The sequence below is a fragment of the Microtus ochrogaster genome, chromosome X (genome assembly GCF_000317375.1).
Source record: "Microtus ochrogaster isolate Prairie Vole_2 chromosome X, MicOch1.0, whole genome shotgun sequence".
NCBI classification, from domain to species: domain Eukaryota; kingdom Metazoa; phylum Chordata; class Mammalia; order Rodentia; family Cricetidae; genus Microtus; species Microtus ochrogaster.
Window position 1 is genome coordinate 3,358,857 of NC_022026.1, and position 25,207 is coordinate 3,384,063.

The following is a 25,207-nucleotide window of genomic DNA, read 5'->3' on the forward strand; positions in this document are numbered from 1 at the left end:
GATTCCAGCCTGCCTCTGTAACACATCTTAAAGCACTCGCCTTAATTTTATCAGTCATCCTATTTTTAGGCATGTAGAAATTACCAGATCTAGAACTGGCCTAACAAGGTCCCAGTTGGTCTTTTCAACATTCATATTGAAGGTCCAGTCAGTAGCAAACAGTGGTAATGATTCAAGTGAGCTATGTAGGAAACACTGTTACATATCTGCACTAATTTTCTTAAATATAGAAACCAAAATCTGTGGTTTGAACCTTAAAACAGACACAACATTTAAAATTTTTCAATCTTTATTAAATCTTTGAACACATAAGGCACGTTAGTGCTAAACCAAGTGTAAGAGAGTAGGGAATTTCATATATGATGAAAATATTAGTAGCTTTCAAGCTCTTTTTCCAACCCCTTTCTTTCCCATTTACTCCTTGCAAACACTCTAGTTTAAATATGGAGGAGGGTGCATTGCTCGAGTGTTATAATGAAAAAAATAAGGCAGAGGAGGACCAAATCCTAGGGGAGAAGCAAAAGGAGTAGGCATCACAGGAAATGGACTGAATGCTGGAGGTTGAGGTGGCATGAAGCAATGAGCAGTAGAGCAAGGTAAGCCTGGAACTCCGGTTGACAAATGGAGAGGTCTCTGCTGCCAGTTATCTATAGGGTGCCTTGGGCTTCCCAGTGGGAAAGAGACATGAGCCAGGTTGCCCTTGTATGACCTTCTACCATTTCCTGGAGTCACTTCCATCATTATCCCTGATCTAAGGGTGGGAACATATGGAGGACCCCGTGTCTGTGGGCCCCTTGGTGGAAAGAACTCTTGAAATCTAGGCACAGGCATATATTGCTTTGAGCTATTGCCATTTCTCTCAAGAACCCCACTACCATCTCTTGGGTCTCCGATCATCAGTGTCATCGGGCTTCCAGAGACTTCCTGGGACATATTAATAGAATCATGTCCCTTCTTGCTCTGACTCTCCAGGCCCTCTGAGCTGTTTACTTCTGCTGTTGCTAGGGACTCTTCCTCAATAGCAGGTGTTAGTGTAAAAGGGTGTCTCCGAGCTCTTGGATTTTCAGGAATGTGGACTCCTTCTCTCGCCACTGTGAACGGGGGTCTCAGGGAGACAGGAGGGTGGCCCCAGATCTCTGCGTCATCTTCATCATCCTTCAGTATGTAATTCAGACACCGGAGCGGCACATTGTGACGAGTCTCCCTGCTTCCATTTTTGTCCACAGGTACGATTATGGATGAACAGCTATGCCCTTCAAGCCTTACAAAACCAGAAATGAAAATTTAAATAAAATGGAAATGCTTTTCCCAGTAAATATTTCAAGCGCGTGATTAAATTCCTGGAACATACAGGGAATAAAGGGATACAGGCTTTTTTACTCCATGAAGTCAAACAAATACTTTCTTAGCCTACTATCACCCACCACATCCCCAGAAGTCCCGTTAGTACCTGATTACATGGTATCCAATAATTGCTGCCCTGTGCGCCTTTTAATTCTTTATTAGTCAAAGGTAATTTTTAAAAAAGTGCCTATATGGCCTAGACGGCTTCCTAGTTGACATAAAACCGCAGCTCTTTCAAGTTTTTGTAAGATCTTTTAACCCAAAAGCCCAGAATTCTGACTCTGGCAGAAATGTTATGAGAAGAGAAGTCTCTGGAGAGTGGGGGCAGGGACACGGCACTGCTCTCTTTCACAGAAGTCATAGAAAGTTTAGTCATTCTCTTTAAACATTCTGTTTTTTTTTCCTTTATGCACTGCATATTCAAACCAAATTTTCTTAAAACTTTCTTCTCCTTTAACCTGTATCAGAATCCGTTAGAGTAATAATTTCCTCATGACTTAGATCTACGCTTAGAGCTTTGTAACTTTTATTTCAAACATACCTTTAAAATCATTAATGTTTTATGCTTTTAAAATCAGTACTCGTGTGTACAATTACATTCTTACTTTTGCCTGTAATCCCCACCAATACCACGTTCAACCCTCTTGTCCCTGCCCTAGTAATACAGTGATAACATTCAAATAAACTTTTGTTTTCAAATTTAAACTGAGTTATACTCAGTTTCATACTTACCCATTCTCAGTACAAGCCATGTGGAAATGAGATCAAGACCACCTTCATGAGGTGGTGGAGCAAACCAGCTGAACACCCACACTAGCCGACTGCTCTGGAGAACTGATTCTTTCTTCTGCCTGAGAGAGGCAGGCAACTGGAATGAAGGCAGGAACCAACTGCTTTATTTTAAACCCCGAGTTCTACTAATGAAGTCATCAGTTGCTAGGCAAAGGAGGCGGACAACAGAGAGGGGGAAGGGATAAATCTGTATACTCCTTTGAAGCTAAATGTGGAACTGCCTTTGGCACAGTAACAGTTGGACTCGAAAGACATTTCCTTAATCAAGAGTGCTGCAGAACATTTGGAAAGACAAACTATTTCAAGCAGATTTAAAAGTTATGGAGGCACAATCCATTTTCCTTCTTTGAAAATTCTTATTGTTTTAATTTTATTTTACATTTTTTGGTTTTGTTTGTTTGGTGAGGCATTATCTTTTGTCCAAAACTATTTCTGAACATTCTCTCTAGAAGAGAGTTGTTAAGTATCCTCGTCCATGTGTAAACACATATTTTATTTGTTAATTATTATTACTTTGCATTATGCTCAATGCTCAATATTCAATTTGAGCACTATGCTTGGGGAATCATACTAATATTAGAAGAAATAAAGGTTAGTGAATCAAATTGTCAATAACAATGAAGCAAAAATGACAATATGAAAATCCCCCATGAGAGTTATTGTGTCTTTTGATTTTGTCTAATTTATACTTCTTTTCTTCATAATGTCTTTTATCTTATTAGCTGTATATTTGAGGGTGATTGCACATATGTGTCTGTATGACTGTCTTTCCTGTAATGGAGATATAGAAGTATTAAAGTATGGAGATGGGATAAATGCCATAAGGAGAATCATTGTTTTCTGAATATTCGATAACATCTTGCTTTGCTACTCTTTTACAGGTGTTGTTTTTGTGTCTCTAGCCTAAATATCTGCCTCACCGACTTTCACAAAACAAACTTTCCTAGCTTGTATTTTCTGGCAATTTTCTACAGTTTATTTCTACAAAAATACAGAGGCTGTAAGATTACAAAGATTGTTAATGCCATAAACAGACCACTTCTTCAGCTGTACCTAAACTTCCCTCTGTGCAGCTAGACCCTGAAAATTGTGGGTTTTTTTTTATCATGAAATCAGTATTTCCTGCTATATTTCTTAACTTACATATGCCTCATTTTTTCTTAAGGAAAGATAAAAGACATCCAAACATCATGTGCTCTGATATATATATATATATGGTTTGTGTGTATGAAGGAGATAAGAGGGAAAATAAAATAAGTATACAATACCAGTACAAAGGACTGGCCACTGCTGGGAAGCAGCATAACTCATCATGGAAATGACCTTTTGGGTCTCTCAATCCACATGTTCCTGACAGGGTGCCTTGTCTCTTTCTATAAATACTATTGAATGCTTTTATACCATTGAAAAATGAAAGTGACATGTTCCCAACACATTTCCCAGAGGAATCTGTTCAGTTGCCAAGCATGGTTTAATATTAAGAAATCTTTTTGGTCCATAGTTTCAGTTTATACTAGCTTCAAATTGCTCCTTTTCTTCGTGTAAAAGAAAACTTCTTATTAGCATTGTAATTGTGATAAAAATTTAAATTTAATTTATCACTTATCATGCAAAGGAAAGTATAACTCTTAATGCTTACTATTTCTTGGTAAGTCATGTATATATATATACATATATATATGTATATGCTTTATGGATGTGAGATCCCATTGTTTCATCTCAATAGATACTAAAGACTCTGGAAACCATTTAATGCCTGTTCAATAATATGTCATATTAATTGGATTTCATGAAAAAATAAGTTTAGCATAAAATCAACTGACTGAGAAAAGTGACAAAGCCTATGACATCTCAAAATTGTAAAAGTCCATTAGGTATTTTAAATACATAAGTAACTACTAATATTATACCTTAGAATGTGTTTGTATGTGCATTGAAATGCATATTTACTCCATAATAATGTGTTATATGTGGATAATAAAATGAATAACATATAATCCATATATTCCAGTGCATTTTGAATTTCCCTAGGGAAAACTGCATTTATAAATAAATAATATGTATGAATTAATTCAAGGGTGGTAATAAAAATATAATAACATTAATTACATGGTATAAAGCAAAAATAAAAATTAATTCTTCAGCTCTATAATTGTGGGCTGAAATTGTTACCTCACCGTACATATGACATTAGAGGCTTTGGTGTGACTCAATATTGTGTGTGTGTGTGTGTGTTTGTGTGTGATTAAATGTGTAAAATATTGCCCATGAACAAAACAAATGTAAATTAAGGAGTTATGATACATTTAAAATTTTGCATTTCAGATTTTTAATATGAACTAAAGTTTCTATTTGATACAAAAAATACAAATATATGCTTGGACCATCTAGAGATAAATGTCAATCACACATTCAGTAAAAATCTTGCATCTTATGTAATATTTTAAAGAATTCAATTTTAAAAAATGAATTTAATTGAAAATTAAAATATCAATTAAAATATTAAAAATAAATATAAAAACTAGAATCACCTACAGTCTATATTTCAGAAAATGAAAAAAGAAATAAAGCTGTCAAGCTATATAATCTATCCACTGAGCTTGGAATAATAACTCATAACATTTATGCTTTTTCTATTATTTATTTGGATGACTCTTCAGAGAAGGTACAAATGAATAATAAAAATTGATATTTTGCCAAAGCCAGCATCACTGTGAAAGCAACTATGCTCTAAAGGCCTTTCATTACCCATGCCCTCCTTCTATTGTCACAGCTCCAGATGTTACTCTTAGCTCTCAAAGATTTTGAGAACTCCATTGAAATCCTAAGTGGAAAAAATATATGTATATGTTTGCTTTTGAGCCACAATTATGGGACCATGAAAATGTTATTTTTCTCCCGAACTCTTGTCTTGTGTGTGTGTGTGTGTGTGTGTTTTGTTAAAGAAACTTTGCAACTATGTAAGTGCTAGAAAAATAATATTTAAAATGTGCCTTATCTCTTCTCCTGCAGAAAATATTTCAGGAGCTGGAGACAGGAGGGTCAATCTCTCTGTTTCAGAAAGGCTAATAAGAAGGTGATGAGAAGATTGGCAATTTATTTCCTGGGAAGTAGTTGTTAGAAAATCTAACCATTAACTAATCTCAAACGTACCCATGCCTGTAGAAAGTTTTCTAAGTTTAGGATGTCTAAAAGGTACTTCTAGAAACTAGACAAGCTATTTTTAGGGGCATATGACTATTTAATTCAGTAATTAAAGCATTGGAGTCATGAAAGCATGACATTAACCCAGAATAGACTGTACAGTATTTCTCTTCTGTGTAATAGTGCTGTGTAACCATGGTCATAATTCTGTCCCAGCTGTTCCAGTAACTTGGTGAAATGAGAGATAGGAATGAACAGGTGAGAGTAAGGCTCTCACTAACACTATAGGCGGAAGCAATTTTCAATGTCTTCTTCAATCTGGATCAGTTTTGTGTTTTGTTTCAGATTTATCTACTTATTTTTCATATGTGTGTATGTTTAAACAAGAATGTATTAGTGAAAAGACACAAGACAAAGTCTCTCCATTATGTGATCTTCCTTGTCCTAGAGTGATTTTCCTTGTCCTAGAGTTTGCTGTGTAGACAAAGTTGGCCTCAGTCCCACAGAAATCCACCTGCCTCTGCCTCCTGAGTTCTGGGATTAAAAGGCTGCTCTCACATGCCTTGACCAAGAAATATATTTTAAACTATCTACCTTTTATAATAATCTATGTCTGTTTATGTCTATATCAAGAATCCATCTGTTTATCCTATAAGAACTTTAAGAAATTTACTACCAACACACCCACTTACCCACTTTATAGATGTGAAAAACAAAATTGTAAACACAAAGTAAGAATTTTATGATACCATAGAAAATAAATGATAGACAATATTTAAAGTCACTCTAATAAACATCAAAGGACATACATACTTTATCCACTCAACTATGATTTCTTTTGATTATATTTCTGATAGAGTACATGGATGTGTGTTTGCTTATGTATTTTATTGTATCATACCTATGCATCTAAAGGTATATACTGCACTAATATACATGTCAGGTATTATATCCACACACATAAAATAAAAACTTATAAATCAAAGACTAAATTCTGAATTATTTTTGAACTCCATATCTGTGGACTTGAGGAATCATATTGGGAATATTACGTGTATCTTCATGGTTGAGTCATTCAGATACAAAGATTATAGTAACAGGAAAGAACAAGTTGTGTCCATGTATGTGCATGTTAGGTTGAATTAATGGACATTACATATCTGTTGATTTATTAATGGTAACTTTGAAGAATATACATGCAGATAAGGTAAAAAAATTTGAAGTAAAAGTATTATTTTCTATATTCATATTTGTATACTTTATAAATTATGATGAACACAGAGTAATACATAAAATAAAACCAATGCTAAAAATGTATCATATGAACATCTCAAAGAATGAATATAAATAATATTAAATAAAATAATAAAAATAAAAACTCTCCAGTTAGTAGTAAAAATCATTAAAGTTTAAGAAAACCACTCAAGGGCTTAAATTTGTATTTGTATCATATAGACAGGTTTTGATAATGATATAGAGTTAAATTTCAGTGACATATTAGAATTAATTGGTAAGCAAAGAATGTAAAGCTATATTTAATTCCATGAGCATTTGATTTAAAAATCAAACTCTTTAGACTAAATTATTCTTGCTAATACTGAGGACATCAAAATTCAAAAATAAATTTAAACAGTTCACTAAAAATGAGTCACCTGTGTTTAGATATTTGCCTATGGACTTGTAAGAGCTAAGATTTAGATTTCTTTCTGAGTTTTATCAGTTACCAACCATGTAAACAGAGACACACATGTAAATGTCTGTGAATCATATTTGCCTTATCTATATAGTAATATTAGGAAAAAAAGGATATCAACTAATAAGCTATAGGTAAAAGGACACCATTACATAGTAAATGCTTAAATATAAATTTTCCATTTATGTGGAAGTATGTGTTTACTTGTATAATATCTCTCTAATCTGTTTCAGTGTTATTGAGAAAGGTAAACACCATAGTTACTTGAAATTGATTTGGAAACTGTAAACTACCTCACCCAAGTTAGAACAATATTACTGTGTGTGATAGTTCTTGGACAAGAAGAGCTGTACCATTGTCCATCGTCACAGATTTTATCCAGAGATACTTTCATTATCCATTTCCTTAATCAACATGTTGTAGACTGCTTTTAACTTTTTAATTACTGCTGTATACAACTCTTCAACTGTTGTGGTTATATCATAGCCATAATTGAATAAAGATCTGCATTTTTTAGTTGACTAAACAGTTAATTAGGCTTTAGAGCCTCATGTTACACAGTAGGAATCGTGTAAGTTTCTACGATGATTACAGAGAAAACTCTGAAGATGGGGAATGCAGATTAGTTTGATTCCTGATAGTGAAGATCAATTTTTCTCAATGATTTGTTCCTTTTCCCTGGAAAAAAAAGAAGCTTTTCTACCCCAAGATCCCAAACTATTCTCAAGTAGCCAAATAGATAACTTGTTGAGGAGGCTTGATATGTTTACCCACTGACTATAATTCAATGTGGACAAAAGCTGCTGATGAATCACAAAATTAAAACATTTACAAAGACACCAATATCTGAACTATTGTGTCTGTCCATGTTACTGACATAAATGTTTATTTAAAAGACCTGAATAAACACGTTTCCATAGTTATCTATTTGTAAGTAAAGTTGTGCTTTTATGTTTTAATTGGCTCAGGTTTTCCAACTATATTTTCTAAATGTAAAAAGATTGACATATTTTAAGGGAAGAATTCATTATCAAAAACTGTTAGGGCCAAGAAACTAAATGATTTACCTTAGAAAAGCACTAGAGAATTGTAGGGTTCTATTCTGGTAAGAAAGACTGAACAGCTGCATAATTTATGAAGCAATACTACAAACATTTATAGAGGCAGTAGGTCATCTTGTATATGTTAGATCAGAAAAATTGAAGTGAGGGATATTGTGCTAATTACTAATGATCTTTATTATATCAAAATCTTATTAATTTTCCCTAGTAGCAAATTAGTCTTGTCATTCTAGAAGATTTCCATGTTCTACTTCTGAGACAATGAGCCAGAGTTATCTACAGCTTAAATACTCTGTTTCTTACTACAAAAGCAAAACACAGAAGCCCATGTACATTGTATTGAGTATCTTTATAAAAACTGTAAATAGAAAAATAATCTAATATGAATTGCACATATCTAACTTAAACTGTGTAGAAACAATCTGTATTATAAAGTACATTTTTTTATTAACTTTATATGTCACAAAACCCATTTTGTCTCAAGCCAGAGGGAAAGTAATTCCCCTGGCAGCTTACCAGACAGATTTTTGATGTTTGACTGATCCCAAAATGACAATTTTAGTGTCTGTAGACCCAGGCTATGATTGGTTTAAAGCACAGGGATCAATGTTTACAACTGGTGCTAATGGGAAATGCTACAAGTGACTCAAACAAATTGTTGTAATTGTTCCAAACATCCATCTTTATAGTTATATAAGCAGGCTATCTTGAGTCAGTGAGGCAGCAAAGAGAAATTTCCATCAACTTCTCCACCCTGAATCTAATGTTGTACCATTTGGCCAAATAAAGACTTCCTTTAAATCATTTTATTTTTAAATATTTTATACATTTATTTAAATTATATGTATATATGTTTTGGGAGTATGGGTTTTGCCATGTTAATGTAGTTCAATACCTGCAGAAAATAAAGTCAGATCCCCTCAAGTGGCTTTGGTCTTTATCAAGTACAGTAGTAAATATAAATTAATACTGTACCCAGACCTCAAGAATATATTGATAACACACATATACTATTTAGATAGCTATTTAGCCTTTCTCTAGAAAATTAAAGGATTGACAGGAATGAATTTTTTATACCATCAATACTATAACAACTAACAAAAATGACATAAAATGGACTCCAAGTTTATTTTAATTCAGAGAAGATAAAATCAAATAACATTGAGTAAATGCATGGTTATTGAATGTTGGCTTAATTTTCCTGAGAAATTCCTGAAATAATAGATGTGTGAGGTAAGTAATCTCATTACAGGATTTCATCACGACGCAGAACTAAAGCTCTACTTTGAAAGATAAAAAGGATGAAAAATAATAAAAATACTTTTTATTAAATTTATTCTGAGAGATAATTTCATTAGATTTTTATTATAATACTTGTGTCTGTCTACGTCTCAAATATTAACAGGGAACTTTCTTCTTGCAGAAGATGATAGTTAACACTGAGACTCACAAGTAGACAATGTGCAGAAAGTAAAAACCCCTTTGAGCATTTAACCTTAAATGGGATGTTTTTATACAACCTTTTTTGTCAAGGTTCAAGGATCTATTGGGAATAGAGGGCTAAAGACTGTAAGAGGTAGAGATGGTAGATAACTCCGAGGAAAGAGTATTTTACATATACAGCAGAACAAAATCTCATGTAACTCCACAGCAAATGTGACAGTGTACCTAAAACTTGTACAAACTCAAGGGAGAAAATAATCCCAGCATAGAGAATCATATGGGCATGAAGTTCTGCCCCTAAACCAGTCATTATTAGTAACTGATAACTGCTGGGAGAGGGTGAGTCACTTCTTTTCACTGGAGTGATATTTGATATATGCATCCCATTCTAATTGAGATCACATGTCCACAAGTAGTTGGTCAACATGAACAGCACCCAATAATTCTAAAACAGAATTTTGTGTTTATGGGAGTAGTAGCTGATAATGGAAGAGTTAGAGAAGTGGAGTGAACATGATCAAAAGTATTGTAGGAGATTTTTTCAAGAATAACTGAAAACATTTTTTAACTTTTTAAATTGAAAGCATTTTTCATAGGATACATTCTGATCACATAGTTCCCTCACACGTGTCCTTCCAGATCTTCCTCTCCTCCCCACTCATCAAACTCCATGCCTTCTTTCTCATGCTGTTTAGACAACAAACAGGCAATAAATAAATAAATACCACTATAATTTTTTGATAAAAAGAAAAATCATAAGAAACAGAGAAACAGAAAAAACACAGAATCAGAAACCATAATAACCAAGCAAAAGATCAATAAAATAAAACACATGTCCAGACAGATACTAAGATACAATAAATCTCCCAGAATACCATTGAGTTAGTTTAGAGTTGGTCATCTACTGTTGGGTATGGGGCCTGCTGTTAAATGTGGTTTGTACAGCTAGTGAGACTCCACTAGAAAACTAGTGTTTTCTTTGTGAATGGTTATCAATCAGAGATAGCTACTGGGTTACAGAAGGAGTTGAATGTCTTATTATCCACTCAGCACTGGGATTCTGTCTAGTTTAGACCTGTGTAATACCGGCACATGGTGCAATAATTTTTGTGAATTTGTATGTCCATTGTCTCTGTTGCATCTAGAAGGCCTTGTGTTTGTGATGTCCTCCAACCTCACTGACTTTTTTTTACACTTCCTCTCCTGCAAAGTTCCCTCATCCCTGAGGGAGGAATTTGATGGAGACATCCTGTATAGGACTGAGTATTCTAAGATCTCTAATCTCACTCCCTACATAATATCTGGTTGTGTTTCTCTATATTTGTTCCCATCTACTTCAGTAGGAGTCTTTCCTGTTGATGACTAAACAAGACACTGATGTATGAGTATAAAAGATTATCCTTAGGAGTCATTTCATTTCTCCATTCCTTTAGCAGAATACTGGTATTTGTTTTTTTCCCTAGGTACACATAAGAAGTGTTGGATTTGGATTCTACCTCATTGAATGGGCCTAAAATCCAATCAGATAGTGGTTTGTTACTCCCACAAAATTTGTGGCACTCATTGTCAGCCACGTACAGATTTGATCATATGCTCCATCAGTCCCAGTCCAGCTGGCCTTGGTGAGTTCCCATTAGATCAGCTCCACTGTTACAGTGGGTGGGTGCACCCCTTGGACTGGAGAGGGAAGGGGCATGGGAGAAGGGGGAGGGAAATGGGAGGAGGTGAAAATTTGTAATAATAATAATAATAATAAAAGAAAAAAAATGTGCCACTATTGAGAAAGCATTATCATGTAGGCAAGTCGCGGTTGTAGACAGAATATCTGGTCCTGGCCCAGAAAAATAAAAGTTCTAGTTAAAGGCCAGCTTGGCTTCTCTGTGTTCAATGTTGAAAGTAAGTGTAGTACTCAGTAATAAGAACTTACCATAAGTTTGGGAAGAGAAACCAATATCCTTGGCAATATCCTGGGTTCTTTTGGGCTTCCCATGGGGAAACACTGGTCAACAGCTCAAAAATATTATTTTAAAAATTCCCTGTAAGAAAAAATATATCTCAGAGCTATGGCAATATCCAGGTTAAAATATAAAATAAACTGAAAACCATCATAGACCTTTGTTTTTATATTTTCTACTTGGTTAGACTTACTCATTTTTGTATATTTATGGACACTGTATTATGTGTTGTTAACAGCTCAATTTTTTTAATAATGAGATCCATGTGCTAAAACTCAAGTGCTTTCTAAGTAGCATCAGATAACACAATATCCAGAAGTTGAACTTCTAAAGAGAAATGCTATATCAAACTATTGCAAAATTTTCCAAATATTCCAAAGAAAAACTCAATGTCTTCCTCTACTCAATAATAAGAATTTTCCATTTGCTTTGAATTATGAAAGTGAAAACACTTTCATTATATCAATAGTAAATGAAAAGAGGAATTATTTTTACTAAACTTATCTGATTTGATCTTTGTGATGTTAATATTTTTTTCTGCATTAACAAAATTGGATTAATTCAGCATTGTTAAGACACTGAAAGAAAGAAAATTTCCTCAAGGCTTTCTGTCCACTCAGTTGAAAACAAATACTGTTTCTATGTGTTTACTGTATATCATGTTGCATAATCATTTGGTTTCCATAATATAAAAAAAATCATTCTGATTTATCTGCTTTTCCAATCTGTTTCCAAAAACAAACAAAAAAACAAAAAAAAACATTCACTGAATTGGAGGAAACAGCAGGGGAAAGAAGTTTTAATTATGCAAATATGAAATTCATCAAAGGGAGTGCATTCCAAGGTAGATTTGATAAAAGCTCAGGCTGCTTTTCAATATTTACTGCTTGATACCAAATTAAATTTCAGCTAATATTTAATAAGAGGATTACAACATTTAAACAAATAATAACCTTACACAGTAAAACCTAATTAGATTTGTTTAGCCTTGTGCTTGGGATCACTTGCAAGAAAAAGGTTTGGAACTGCCAGTACAAAGTGCTTAGTATTCAACATGCCATACACTTTGTTATTTGCTAAAAGTGGCCATATTTTAGATTTCTCTGCCTTCTAAATGTAAACTTAGATACGGTACACAACATTCACCATTTTTCTTTCATAGCATAGGTTAATTAATACATCTAAACTTTTGTTACACATCTATTACAGTACAAAATTAATTTCTTTCTTTTTTTTCTAGTCAGGTGACTTTATTTGTAAAATAAAAAAGAACGTGAGAGGCAGCCAGCTGACCAGTGCTGGAGAGGCAAAGTGGGTCTGCCCAGCCGGGGCTGGAAAGTGAGGGCTCCAGGGTGCTCTGTCCTGGAGGCAGCTAGGGGAGCGAAGGCCCAGGGCAGCACTCTAGACCCCCATCCTCCAGCCGTCGGCTTTGAGTTCCTTGTGAGCTCCCCTCAGTGCTGCGATCCATGGCTGGCACTGGAAGGGAGAGAGTCCGGGAAAGCAAGAAGGGTGGTGATGGTGGCCTCAGAAACCTTTGTCTATGCTCAAGGTGCGGCGTGTGACATGCTCCAGCTCCCCAGACACGTAGTCAGCCATGCTGATGCGGTAGTGTGCCAGCATCTTCAGCATCAGCCGCAGATTCAGCCACCACTGCTCCCGTGGCATGCGGTGCTCAAAATCAGTGTCTTTCTTGAGCTCTGTGACCGGACTGAAGGCCACCACCTTCTTCCACAGGCCGATCACACAGGCCGAGTCCGGAGCATTGGCGAATACCCGTCCTTTATGGTAGACATCCCGCAGCTTCTCTGACATCCACAGCATGGCCTTCACCCCCAGTTTGGTTCCGTAGTTCTGGTCTAAGGGGGTTGGAGCACCACCCTGCCGCAGGTGGCCCAGCACGTTAGTCCTGCAGTCAAACACGCCCCTGCCTTCCGAGGAGTACAGGTTGTACAGGAACTCCGTGGTGTAGTGTTCGTGGCATTTCTCGTTCCGGAGCACCAGGCCCCTCTGGATGTCTGTCTTCAGCTTCTCTGTCATATGCTCCACGTTGGCCTTTAAGTCATGAATGTTGAAAGGGTCCTCAAAGACGTAGGCAGCATCAGCACCCACGGCAATGCCTGTCACCGTGGCTAGGTAGCCGCAGTAGCCCCCCATGGTCTCCACGATGAACACATGACGCTTTGTCCCCGAGGCTGACTGTTTGATGCGGTCACAACTCTCCATGGCAGCGTTGACGGCTGTGTCTGAACCCAAGCTGAAGTCAGTGCCAGGCACATTGTTGCTGATGGTGGCCGGAATGACACACATGACGATGCAGAGCTCCTCATAGCGCCCCCGTGCCTCCACCAGCAGCAGCACACCCTCGTAGGCCTCAAAGCCACCAATAATCAGCAGGGCGTGAATGTTGTAGGCGCGGAGGTTCTCCACAATGGCTTCCAGGTGGAGCTTGGGTAGCGTCCTCTTGGTCCCCAGCACTGAGCCACCGCGCCCCAGCCAGCCTGCCACATCATGCCAGCTCACTTCTTCCACCTGACCCTTGGCCAGGCCTTCGAAACAATCATGTACGACATACACCGTGTGTCCCTCGGAGATGCCGGTGCGCACTGCTGAACGCACAGCTGCATTCACACCAGCAGCGGGCGCTCCCACGTTCAGGATGGCCAGGGAGAAATTGGACTTCTTAGAGATCTTCTGGTGAGCAAGGAGCTTGTAAATTTTCCAGTTGTTCTCGAAGCTCCTGCCACGGAGCTGGATGGCCTCGTCGAACCCCTTCTCATCCATGGCCTTTTGTACTTCCTTTGTCACTTGCACACACTCCATGAGAGGTAGCCGCACAGACTGGTTCCCAGAGAGGCTGACCACACAAGCCTGTGTGTCGGGTGTGGCCTCCAGCAGGGCCATCACAGCCTCCATGCCCATCTTGCTGCTCAGAACTCTGTCAAAGGCTGAGGGTGTCCCTCCCCGCTGCACGTGGCCCAGCACGGTCACTCGGGTGTCAAAGCCCAGCCTCTGAACCACCAGATCCTTCACGTAGCTGGATGTGATGGGTTTTCCATGCCGGTCGATGGCTCCCTCTGCGATGATAATGATGTTTAGTCGCTGCGATGATAATGATGTTTAGTCGCGATCCGCGGCTCCGCGTCTCGCCCAGCCTCTCATACATGAAATTCTCCCAGCCATCCTCAGGAGGTGCTTCAGGGATGAACAGCCAATCAGCCCCTGAGGCCAGAGCAGACACCAGTGCCAGGTATCCGCAGTGACGCCCCATCACCTCCAACACAAAGGTCCTCTGGTGGCTCTGGGCAGTGGTGGTAATGGCGTCAATAATCTCCATAATGTGGTGCAGGGCTGAGTCTGTGCCGATGGTCATCTCGGTCCCGCAGAAGTCATTATCGATGGAGCCCACCAGCCCGGCGATGCTCAAGTGTGCATACTTCTGAGCCGTGGACTCTGAGATCTTACCTTCCTTCACCAGCTCCTCCAGGAGGCTGCCCCACTCATTGCGGAAGATGTTGGCACCCGTGAGGCTGCGGTCCCCACCAATGACACACAGGTTGGTGATGCCATGTTGGAGTAGATTGTAGGCTGCTGCCAGGTGTCCTTCCCTCGTGGTGAAGGCCTTGCAACAGGCACTGCCAATAATGGTGTGCCACCCAGCTGGATGATGTTGGAAACACTGAGCCAGTTGGCTGGCTTGATGTTCTCACCTCCTTCCACAAGGCCCTCGTAGCCCTCGTAGATGAGGAAGACTTTGGCCCCCCACATATATGCCCATGCGAGTCACAGCCCTGACAGCAGCAATACCTTGCGCATCACCACCACTGGTCAGCACTCCGATGGCCTTGCCAGCCCCCGACATCCGCAACTTCTCCAGGTCCACGGTGGCCATGGTGGCAGAGAAGACCGGGAGCCCGAGCTCCGCTCCCGCCACTCTACGTTTCTAGCCCACAAAATTAATTTCAAGATTACTGAGAATATAATATAGTTTGGCTACAAGTTCAGCTGTATGTGGTCACCTGACAACATGCAGGAATATACCATCATAACAGTCGATAAATTACAGTAAAAGTAAAACTGATTCTATAGTCTTAAAGCATAAAAGAGAAGTTATTAGAAAAATATACAATCATATGTCATCAGCATATTAATGTGAACATTAACATAATAATAATCATCTGGCATACATCTGTAAAATATTACATTGAATAATTCACTATAGATCAAGTTTGAAGAATTATCTGAAATCATGTTCTGTACACAATTTATTTAATTATTATCACTCAGAAATAGTAATTAAAATTTAAAGAAAATATACAAACACCAAAAGAAAATATACAAACACCAAAAGATAATATAAAAACATCAAGTTCCTAGATTGCTAAGCATATCAGAAAGAATTGTCCAAAGATTATGATTAGAGTAAAAAATACCATGGAAAATCATAGACTATTATTTTAGCAGAACACTTTTAATTAGTAGTAGATTACAGTGAAAACATGTTTCATGTTTTCCATATACAACTTACATAAGATCAAACTAGACAAAATCCATATCTAGATGACAGAACAAGTCAGAAATCCTACCCCTAGCTAAGGAACTATGACATCTGATGGCTGATGAAGGAGAGACAGTCATCTTTTGTCACTAAGAGGCTAACTGTGCTTCAGTAGATGGTCCTGTAACCATACATATAGAGTCAACAACAAACGAACCCAATTGGTTTGATAGAGAAAGAGAAACAGAAAAGAGGGAGAGAGCATGAAGTTGAGAGTGAGTATCATTGTGGTCCTATTAAAAGTATTGGAGGGAATGAAGGAAAGGGTTGAATTTGATCGTTTATTTTGATAAAATATAAAAATTAAACCGGGCGGTGGTGGCGCATGCCTTTAATCCCAGCACTCGGGAGGCAGAAGCAGGCGGATCTCTGTGAGTTCGAGACCAGCCTGATCTACAAGAGCTAGTTCCAGGACAGGCTCCAAAACCACAGAGAAACCCTGTCTCGAAAAACGAAAAAAAAAATTAAGTAAAAATTTAAAAAAATCTCAATGTGAAGTTTTCTGTTTCGTTCTGACCCTTCTCTTATAAGCATTAACCAATCTTTTTTCTCTTATAGGTGTGGAATCAGCTAAGACACAAAACTAAAACTTTAGAAAGAAAACATTGCAGGAAGAAAAAAGATGTGTAAACTTACTGGAGAAAGGTATTAACATTAAATAGTGAAAATGCACAACCACTTAGCTTTTCTATTACTGATCTTGACATTTTGTCAATAATGGACCCTTCATTTAATAGTATGAAATTCTGTTTTACTAATTTTGAGCTATATGTGTAAGTTTAAATAAAATACAATGTTTAAAATGTCATGTTAAATACAATTTCCCCTTTTGTAAAAGCAAGTAAAAAATAAGAAGATACTCAAATAACTAAACTCATTAGAAATAACAGCAATATTTTTCACTCTAATAACCTAATAAAATAGCGAAATTATGTCAAAAAAACTCTCAAAAAGATATGCTCAAATTAAACATATCCTTCAAAATATTTTAAATAGTGGCTCAGAGATAGTCATATTAGTACAGTCTAATCAAGAGTTCAAAGTCACCATTCCCTAAGTACCATAGTGACTTTAAATGCAGGGTGGTTTGCTTGAGAACTTGACTTAAAATTCAGGAAATATCACTGTGAATTTGAATGTGTTATTTGCCTTTAGGGAAGTTCATTAATAATGCTAATTTTTTGTGTTGGTGTATAAATTGAATAGTGTATGTAAAATACTAAGCACAGTGTCTACTAAATAGTAATCATTCAATAGACTTTTTATAAAATTGCAGGCAGAAAATTTCTAGAATCTTAATAAAGTCTTTTCAATAATAATTTTAAACTTTAAAAAGTATGTAAAACTCTATCATTTTATCTATGATTCCTTAAGTTTGAATTCAGATTGCTCCCTCATGAATTATCACTACAAATGATCAATCTACATTTGATTTCTATCAAAACCCCAAAACGATGGAACATGTATTTTCATAGCCAGGTACAGGCTATATATAATATTTAGACTAAAACAGCAGTGTTATAACTAACAGAAACTTAGTGTGAAGAAAATACTAATAAAAATACAAAATTAGAAAAATCTGTTACAACAACTGATGACTTAGCACTCATTCAATAATTGATAAAGCAATTATGCAGAGCATCAGTAGGAACATAGGTGATTGGATAGTATTGTCAGTTTCTATGTTCTTGCTATTATGTATAAAATAACCCATCCAATAGCAACAGAATACATTCTTTTCAAGTTCATGATGAATAGTCAATCATTCTGTTCTTTTTATATAATATTCCCTTTCACAAATGTGAAACAACATAAACAATGAAACAATTTAGAGAATGGATTTAGTGTAGAAATAAATACTGATAAAATTCTATTGCCAGAAAAACAAAATTAAATAACATCAAATTAATTTACAATCAAATTAATTGATTAAATAACACATACATCAAAGTATAAACCTGAAGAGAAATTTGCAATTTAGGAGAAATTTAAAGTACTTTGATGTAGTAAAAATATCGTGGGATCCATACAGACAAAACAATTTGTACATGTAAATGATTATACCTAATGCAACTCTTAGGACAGAAGAGAATCAGCAATCTTAACCTTTGCTGTATAAAAATAGGAAAAACAAGAATAATGTAAGACTAACATGAACAGCAGATACAATATGAACTAAAGCAGAAATCCATGAAATTGAAAGCAGGAAAATATACTGGAAATCTAATCAAAGAAATGTTCCTGCCAAAAGATGAATGTAACTGATAAAACCAGCCCATTTAGCTAAGGACAATAAAAAGCAAATTGCAAAGTGACAGAAAGCAAGTTAACTACTATTAAACAAAGTACCTTAAAATTATTTTTAAAAAATCTACTTTGGATTATTATGCGTAAAATTTCATAATCTGATAGAATTTATTCTATATATCAAAAGTACCTATGAATAAAGCTGAAGAATATAATCTATGCAGGTATATTTTCCTTTTATAAATTGGAAAAATAAATAAATTTATATAAGAAACATTTTCCCAGGTACAGAGGACTTTAATAAGGAATCCTTTGAAACATTGAAGAAGAAATTATATTCATGCCCCTTAATCTTTTCCAAAATTTAGCAGAGATGATGCATGCTAACTCATATTTTAAGTTTAATATTAGTATATGTATGGAGCATGTGGGGTAGAGGAATTATATAAAAATTATACAACTGCAAAATTGTGCCATTTGGGTATTTTGGCAATGTCAGTTAAAGGCGCTTGAATAACAGGTGGTATGTAAAGATCATTCTGACCTTCATGTTGCTTTCTAACAGCAGCAGACGAAATTCCCAGGTGAAAAGAATTCTCCTTATCCTCAGGGATGAACAGGGAAACTGAAAGAGTTCTGTACAATATATTAAAAGCAAACCTCTTATCCTTTTTGTTGTCATTCCAGATACTTATAAAACAATTCATAGCTTGCTACAGTTTTCTCTTTAGCTGAATTTGAAACTTTATAATCTTAAACATACACAAACTTCAAGGCTGTCACATTCATGTAGAAGAATGGTTGCTTTATACTTATTGTTAGATACTCTGAAGCAGTAGCTGCTTTAATTAACCTAACAATCTTAAAGTAAGTTTCCTATTACTAAAAATTATCACAGATCATGTAAATACAGAACACCTTTAGTCTGGATTTATTTATTTTATTTGGGGAAAATTAGCACTTTGTATAAGGATGTTGTTTCTTTACCCCAAATCTTCTGAAAGGTTCAAGTAGGACAGTTGTTTATGATAAGAATCCTTCAAAAAAGCTGCTTTCAGATGCAAATATACAGTTTTTGAAAGGGACTCCTACTTCAATTATGTCTGAATAAAAATTGAAGATGTTTTGGCTTAAAATCAATACGCTTTCTGTGTCCTAACCATGTAAACAAAAACTGAATCCCAATGCAGGTGCAAATGATGCAGTATCTCTCATCCTCCAAATTTTCTCCCTGATGTATCATCCAAAAGAAAATTTTTGTTGTTTACCATGCATTTATGATATAAAGAAAAAATATAAACCTCCCTGAGAAAAGTCAAAAAAAACTTTGTCTTTTCACATCCTTACCCAGCTCAAATACTTAGAAGCCTAACAACTGGTTCCCTAGTACAGGGAGAGGTATATTCATTTTTTTCCAGACTGGGGATTGAATTCAAGTGAACAGGCTTCAGCAAGTACTTTTACCTACCATCTCGTCAGTCCTGGAGTGTGCTCTTAGCTTGCATGAGGAGTCCTGAATTTGATCCCTTTTTGTTCCTATACAAACACACACACACACACACACACACACACACACACACTCACACACACACACACAAACTTAAAAACTGTGAATCTCGGAGAAATTGAGTGGTAAATAGTAGGTAGCAACTAACAGCTGCTAGAGAGGTCAAGAAAAAATGAGAGAAAGGAAAATGATCAATTATAGTTACGTAAAAGCTAAAAGAAAGTTCTAGTGAAATATGTAATTGTAATGTGGCTACAGGAAATTATAGCTATTCTATATTTCTAAAATGTACATGAAAACTTTTACTAATTTTCCTCATAAGAGTTGATAAATTTAGCAGAAAATAGATATGTTAAAGTAGGTCCAAATATTATATAATGTGTTTACATCAAAATATCATTTGTTATCCTAAAACATGTAGAATTTTATGCTTTGTTTATCAGTTAAAATAAATTGCAATGCAACATTTTCAGCAAAAATGCTTACAAATTACAATTTTAAACAATTCAGAAGCTCTCAAAACAAAATGAATGCTTGTGGAAACAGAGTAAGTTACATATAAACTGAACTCGGCATAAATATTAAGTTGTGAAGAACCAAATTGTGTGAAAAGGTTATGAAGATGAATTATTTAACAAAATTTTCTTCAAATTTAAGTCTCAAGTTCTTTTGTTTGAAGATAATGAGCTCATTCTTTTTGGTATAAAGAAAAATTATCTCATGTGCAATTTTATCTTTTGTTTTAAGGAAGCAACATGAAGGCCAAAGTGATCTTTTTGCTATTATTCAGGGGTGTTTAACTTAAATACTGACTATATCAGAATGATATTTTCCAACTTATTTACAATTAACTCATTCAGAAAAAGTACAAAATATCTAAATAGACATCAAAGGGGGAAATTCTACCATTTTAAATGAATAGAAAAAGTTCAACAAAATATTTCGTTAGATGATCTCAAACTTCAACAGCAATGTAACAGTACCACAACCTACTCAAATTAATAAAATAAAAAAGCCAAATATGATCTGACAAGGCTGTGAAACAACACAAGTTTAGTTGTTACTAATGTTAATTAGAATTGTAGGCATTTAGAAGGCTGAAGTTTTTATTAAGTTGAGCAGATATGTAATATATTTCAGTCATATTGCTAGTTATTTTTTCAAAGTTTGAAAAATGTTGTCTTCAAAAGCATGTACACAAAAATGTATATATCATAATTGCTCATAATATTCCAGTAGATAGCTAAGATGCCATTAAAAATTGAATGGATGAATCCTAATGCATATATCCAATATATACATTGGATAATTACACAGTTAAATACAAATTTACTATTATCATGTAAAAGATGGATATAACATTTCAACATATTCTGTGGAAAAAAATGATTCTGCAAAACCTCCCTACTAGAATATTCCAATTACACATCTTCTTATAAGAAAAAGTAGGATTCTAATACATATGCTTTCACCAAAGATCTCAAGAAATTGTAGTTGAATGAATAGAAAGAACAGGGCTTTCTGGTACCATGATGATGGAGGAGGGTCATCTGTCTATCTGTTGTTTCATTGGTTAATTAATAAAGGAAACTGCTTGGCCTGATAGGTCAGAACATAGGTAAGTGGGGTAGACAGAATAGAATGCTGGGAGGAAGAAGGCAGTGAGGCAGACGCTGTAGCTCTTCTCTCCAAGATGGATGCAGGTTAAGATCCTTCTTGGTAAGCCGCCACCTCGTGATGCTACACAGATTAATAGAAATGGGTTAACGGTTAACCAAGATGTGAGTATTAGCCAGTAAGAGGCTAGAGCTAATGGGCCAAGCAGTGTTTAAAAGAATACAGTTTCCATGTAATTATTTCAGTGTATCAGCTAACCAGGTGGCCAGGAGCCAGGGTGGCAGGAACTCATCCCACCACTCCTACTACACAATGAAACCTGTTGCTTTGGGAGACAGCATTCAGGACATTCTTAGCTCAGGGGTTTCTGTGCCCAGTTTCTGAAGTATGTGTTATCTTCAGCAATAGAGACTTATATTCCACTTTGAAGGGGGTAACAAAATGCATCAGCAATAGGGCATATATTTGAAGAATCACTTGAACTGCCCTGGCCAACAACCTAGATGGTTTCTCAGGCCTGGAATTGCAGTTTTGATAGATGGTCACTAGCTCTTGGAAGAAGTGTTAGCATTCCAGATGATAATACTCATTTAAAACTGTATATTTATATCTCTACAAGGAATTACATGTACGAGAGGTTTGGGGGTTAAATAGTTAATTGTAGGATTTTTTTGTGACTTTTTCAAACATCCTTACTTGCTGTAGGATAATGCTCTTGTACCCTCTAAATTTTTGTTACTTGTATCGGTTTAATAAAATGCTGATTGGCCAGTAGCCAGGCATGAAGTATAAGTGGGGCAACCAAGCTAGGAGAATTCTGGGACAAGGAAAGACTCAATCTGCAGTCACCACCCAGACACAGAGGAACCAAGAGGAAAATGCTTTACTAAGAAAAGGTACTAAGCCATGTGGCTAAACATAGATAAGAATTATGGGTTAACATAAGTTTGTAAGAGCTAGTTTATAATAAGTCTGAACTAATAAGGCAGTTTATAATTAATATACACCTCTGTGTGTTTTTTTGGCACTGAATTTAGCTAGGCAGAGTAAACAGAACAGAATGCTGGGAGAAAGAAGCAGATTCAGTCAGTCGCCATGATTCTCCCACTCCAGAGAGATGCATATTAAGATCTTTCCTGATAAGCCACCTCATGGGCTACACAGATTATTAGAAATGGGTTAGATCAATATGTAAGAGCTAGGCAATAAGAGGCTGGAACTAGTGGGTCAAGCAGTGTTTAAAAGAATACAGTTTCCGTGTAATTATTTCGGGTAAAGCTAGCCCGGTGGCAGGAAGCAGCCCACCACCTTTATCTCAACAGAAGACAGATGACATTGTTATCTTATGACATTTTGTTTATTATAAATATGTATAGAATATAAAGTAGTGTTTAGGTACTTTTATGCATAGATTATTTCATGTATGCTTCTTCTTTCTTTGACTGATGAGAGGGACAAATAGAAACAAAGTTTGTTTTCTAATATAATTTTCTAATAAAGGAACCAGAATTCCTTGGGCATAAAGCTGGCTTCAGAATGGGACATTAAGTGGACAAAGTGAGATTGCTAAAACTTCTAGAATGAAAACATTTTGAGACTATGAAAAGAAAGGAAAGCTCCTTATTAATTAGGTAATACCAGATCGACAAAGTATTCTCTAAATTTTCTAATTGCCAATATTTGACTAATTTGGCATGAGGATGTATGTAGGTCATTGCAGGCAAGCTTTTGGGGTGGTTTTGAGATTGTGAGATGCATTGTTTGGAGAGCGTTGCATGCTCATATTATGTGTAAGTAAAGAAGTTAGGCTGTTAAGTCAATTATTACAAGATGGAGTGTGCATAACCAAAAACCTGAGTCCCAAGAATTTTTTTTTTTTTTTACTGATTCACAATGTCAGTTATTATTGCACTGTTCTCTACATTTAATGGGTGATATGAAACATACAGGCTATTAAAACATAGAAAAGAAAGTTTTGAAAATATATCCAAATATGATGTCTCAAAATAAAACAAAGAATCAATTAGGTCCCAGTGGAGTAGCAAGAATCAGCAAAGGATGACAAGGCTTAAAGCATGAGATGCACAAGCAGGTTGTAATCAGGAAACAGTCCTACCTCAAGAAACTGAAAACAGATGGCTAAGGTGAGCAGATGTTACGCAATGACTTAATAACTGCTAGAGAAGAATTGTGGCTTGTACAAGGAAAGTTCCTTGATGAACTCATAGAAAAGATTTTCTAAATTTCTTTAAAATGTGATTTTAAATTTAAAAAAAAAAGGAGACCATACATGTTCAGGTGCTTTTAAAATTTCTTTAGGCTTTATTTTTATATACATTTTTACTTAAAATAGAGCTACCTCATTTTTCCTTTCCTTTTCCTCCATCTAATCCTTATCATGTTCTGCCCCATTCTTAAACTGATGAACCCTTTTTTATTAGTATTGTTATATATGTCATCACTTTTGAAAACAAGGCATGAAGGCAAGTGGTACATCTTTCATGCAGAAGTGAAAGGATTTTTCTCAAGGTTCTAAAAGCACAAAATCTTACACCAAAAGGGAGGGTCTAACATTGTATAAACATCAATTATTTTCATACTTTTTGGCTTGACTAGGTTGAAATAGTTTCTTTTGTTTTTGTATGAGTTTGAACACTGATGAGAATAAATAAATTGCATTGAAGTTTTACTTATGATCTTTTAATTAAATGTGTTTAATCTCAATAACGTCTCATGGAAACGTAGTCTGGTAATTTTCTTATTATAATAAAGGTATAGATTAATTTGATTTTCAAAAATAAAAATTGAATTTAATATAAATATAAATTTGATTCTTTATAAATAATATGGATTTTCCTTTTGCTTTAAAGTTTTTTTGAGATTATATTATGTTGACAACATTTCTTACCTTCCTTTCCTCCAAACACTTCTAAATTTCCTCCTGGTTCTTTATCAAATACATAGCCTCTTTTCATTACTTGTTATTACATGCATATATCTATATCTATATCTATATCTATCTATCTATCTATCTATCTATCTATCTATCTATCTATCTATATCCCTAATAAAACCTGCTCCATTTGTATAATGTTATTTATGTGTATGTTTTCAGGGTTGACCATTTGGTATGTGCTCTTGCCTGGGGAAGAATACTTCTCCCTCTTATTTGTGCCTCAATGGACAGGTAATTTTTGCACTTAAATTGGAAATATATTTCTATTATGTTCTGCTAAAATTAATACTTCATGCTTTGATAGTCAGACCCTTGAATTCATTTCATACAGGGTTTCAGTTACTGTCCATGTACATTTGGAATCCTTCACTTTTAAAGCATTAAATCACATTTAAGGATCCAATGAAACAAAACAGTAGCATTAAAATACATAGTCTAAACAGGAAGTTTATAGATAATCAAGTAACACATTGAAGAAGAAGTGAACAAGTGAATATTAAAGGGGAGATTGAGGGAAACAGGAGCAGACACAGAGAGGGAATGAATTTTGTCAAATGCACGCTTTCCTTTTAATTCTTTTGAGCCCAGATTTCTGTATTCTCTTTTTGTTTTATTTTAGCCCCATTTACAAGGATGACCTCAATCAATATCTAGCCTTTGACATTTGAAATTATGCATATTTTCCAGTCTCTTATCTCAGTGGAATTTTTCTCATTAGCCTCTTCTTATTCCTTCAGTACAGAATCGTCAATTAAGGGGTAGCCCTAATGTTGTAGCTAACACTCTTATCTGGAACTGAATTATGCTTTTTATGGCAAATTTTTGTAAGGCTATTTTGCTTACAAAATACCCACTTAAGATAGGATCGCCAGTTGAAATACAAGATAGCAAGC

The 25,207-nt window shown here is 35.6% G+C and overlaps 1 protein-coding gene and 1 pseudogene across 1 annotated transcript; both read right to left on the reverse strand.

Annotated features, from left to right (window-relative positions):
• Positions 1–319: 319 nt before the first annotated feature.
• Prr32 (proline rich 32) lies at positions 320–2,260 on the reverse strand. Its single transcript, XM_005358418.2, has 2 exons — positions 2,077–2,260; positions 320–1,261 (listed from the first exon to the last, which is right to left on the reverse strand). Exons 1-2 carry the CDS (start codon positions 2,094–2,096, stop codon positions 433–435), a joined length of 849 nt encoding a protein of 282 aa, XP_005358475.1. The 5' UTR covers positions 2,097–2,260; the 3' UTR covers positions 320–432.
• Positions 2,261–12,659: 10,399 nt separating this feature from the next.
• LOC101979778 lies at positions 12,660–15,372 on the reverse strand (annotated as a pseudogene).
• Between the last annotated feature and the right edge of the window lie 9,835 nt (positions 15,373–25,207).

Excerpts from the sequence above, each read along its gene's own strand:
- Prr32 (XM_005358418.2), bottom strand. The coding sequence starts at position 2,096 with ATGGCTTGTACTGAGAATGG. Across the intron at positions 1,262-2,076 it reads ATGGCTTGTACTGAGAATGG|GCTTGAAGGGCATAGCTGTT; the intron begins GTAAGTATGAAA and ends TGGTTTTGTAAG.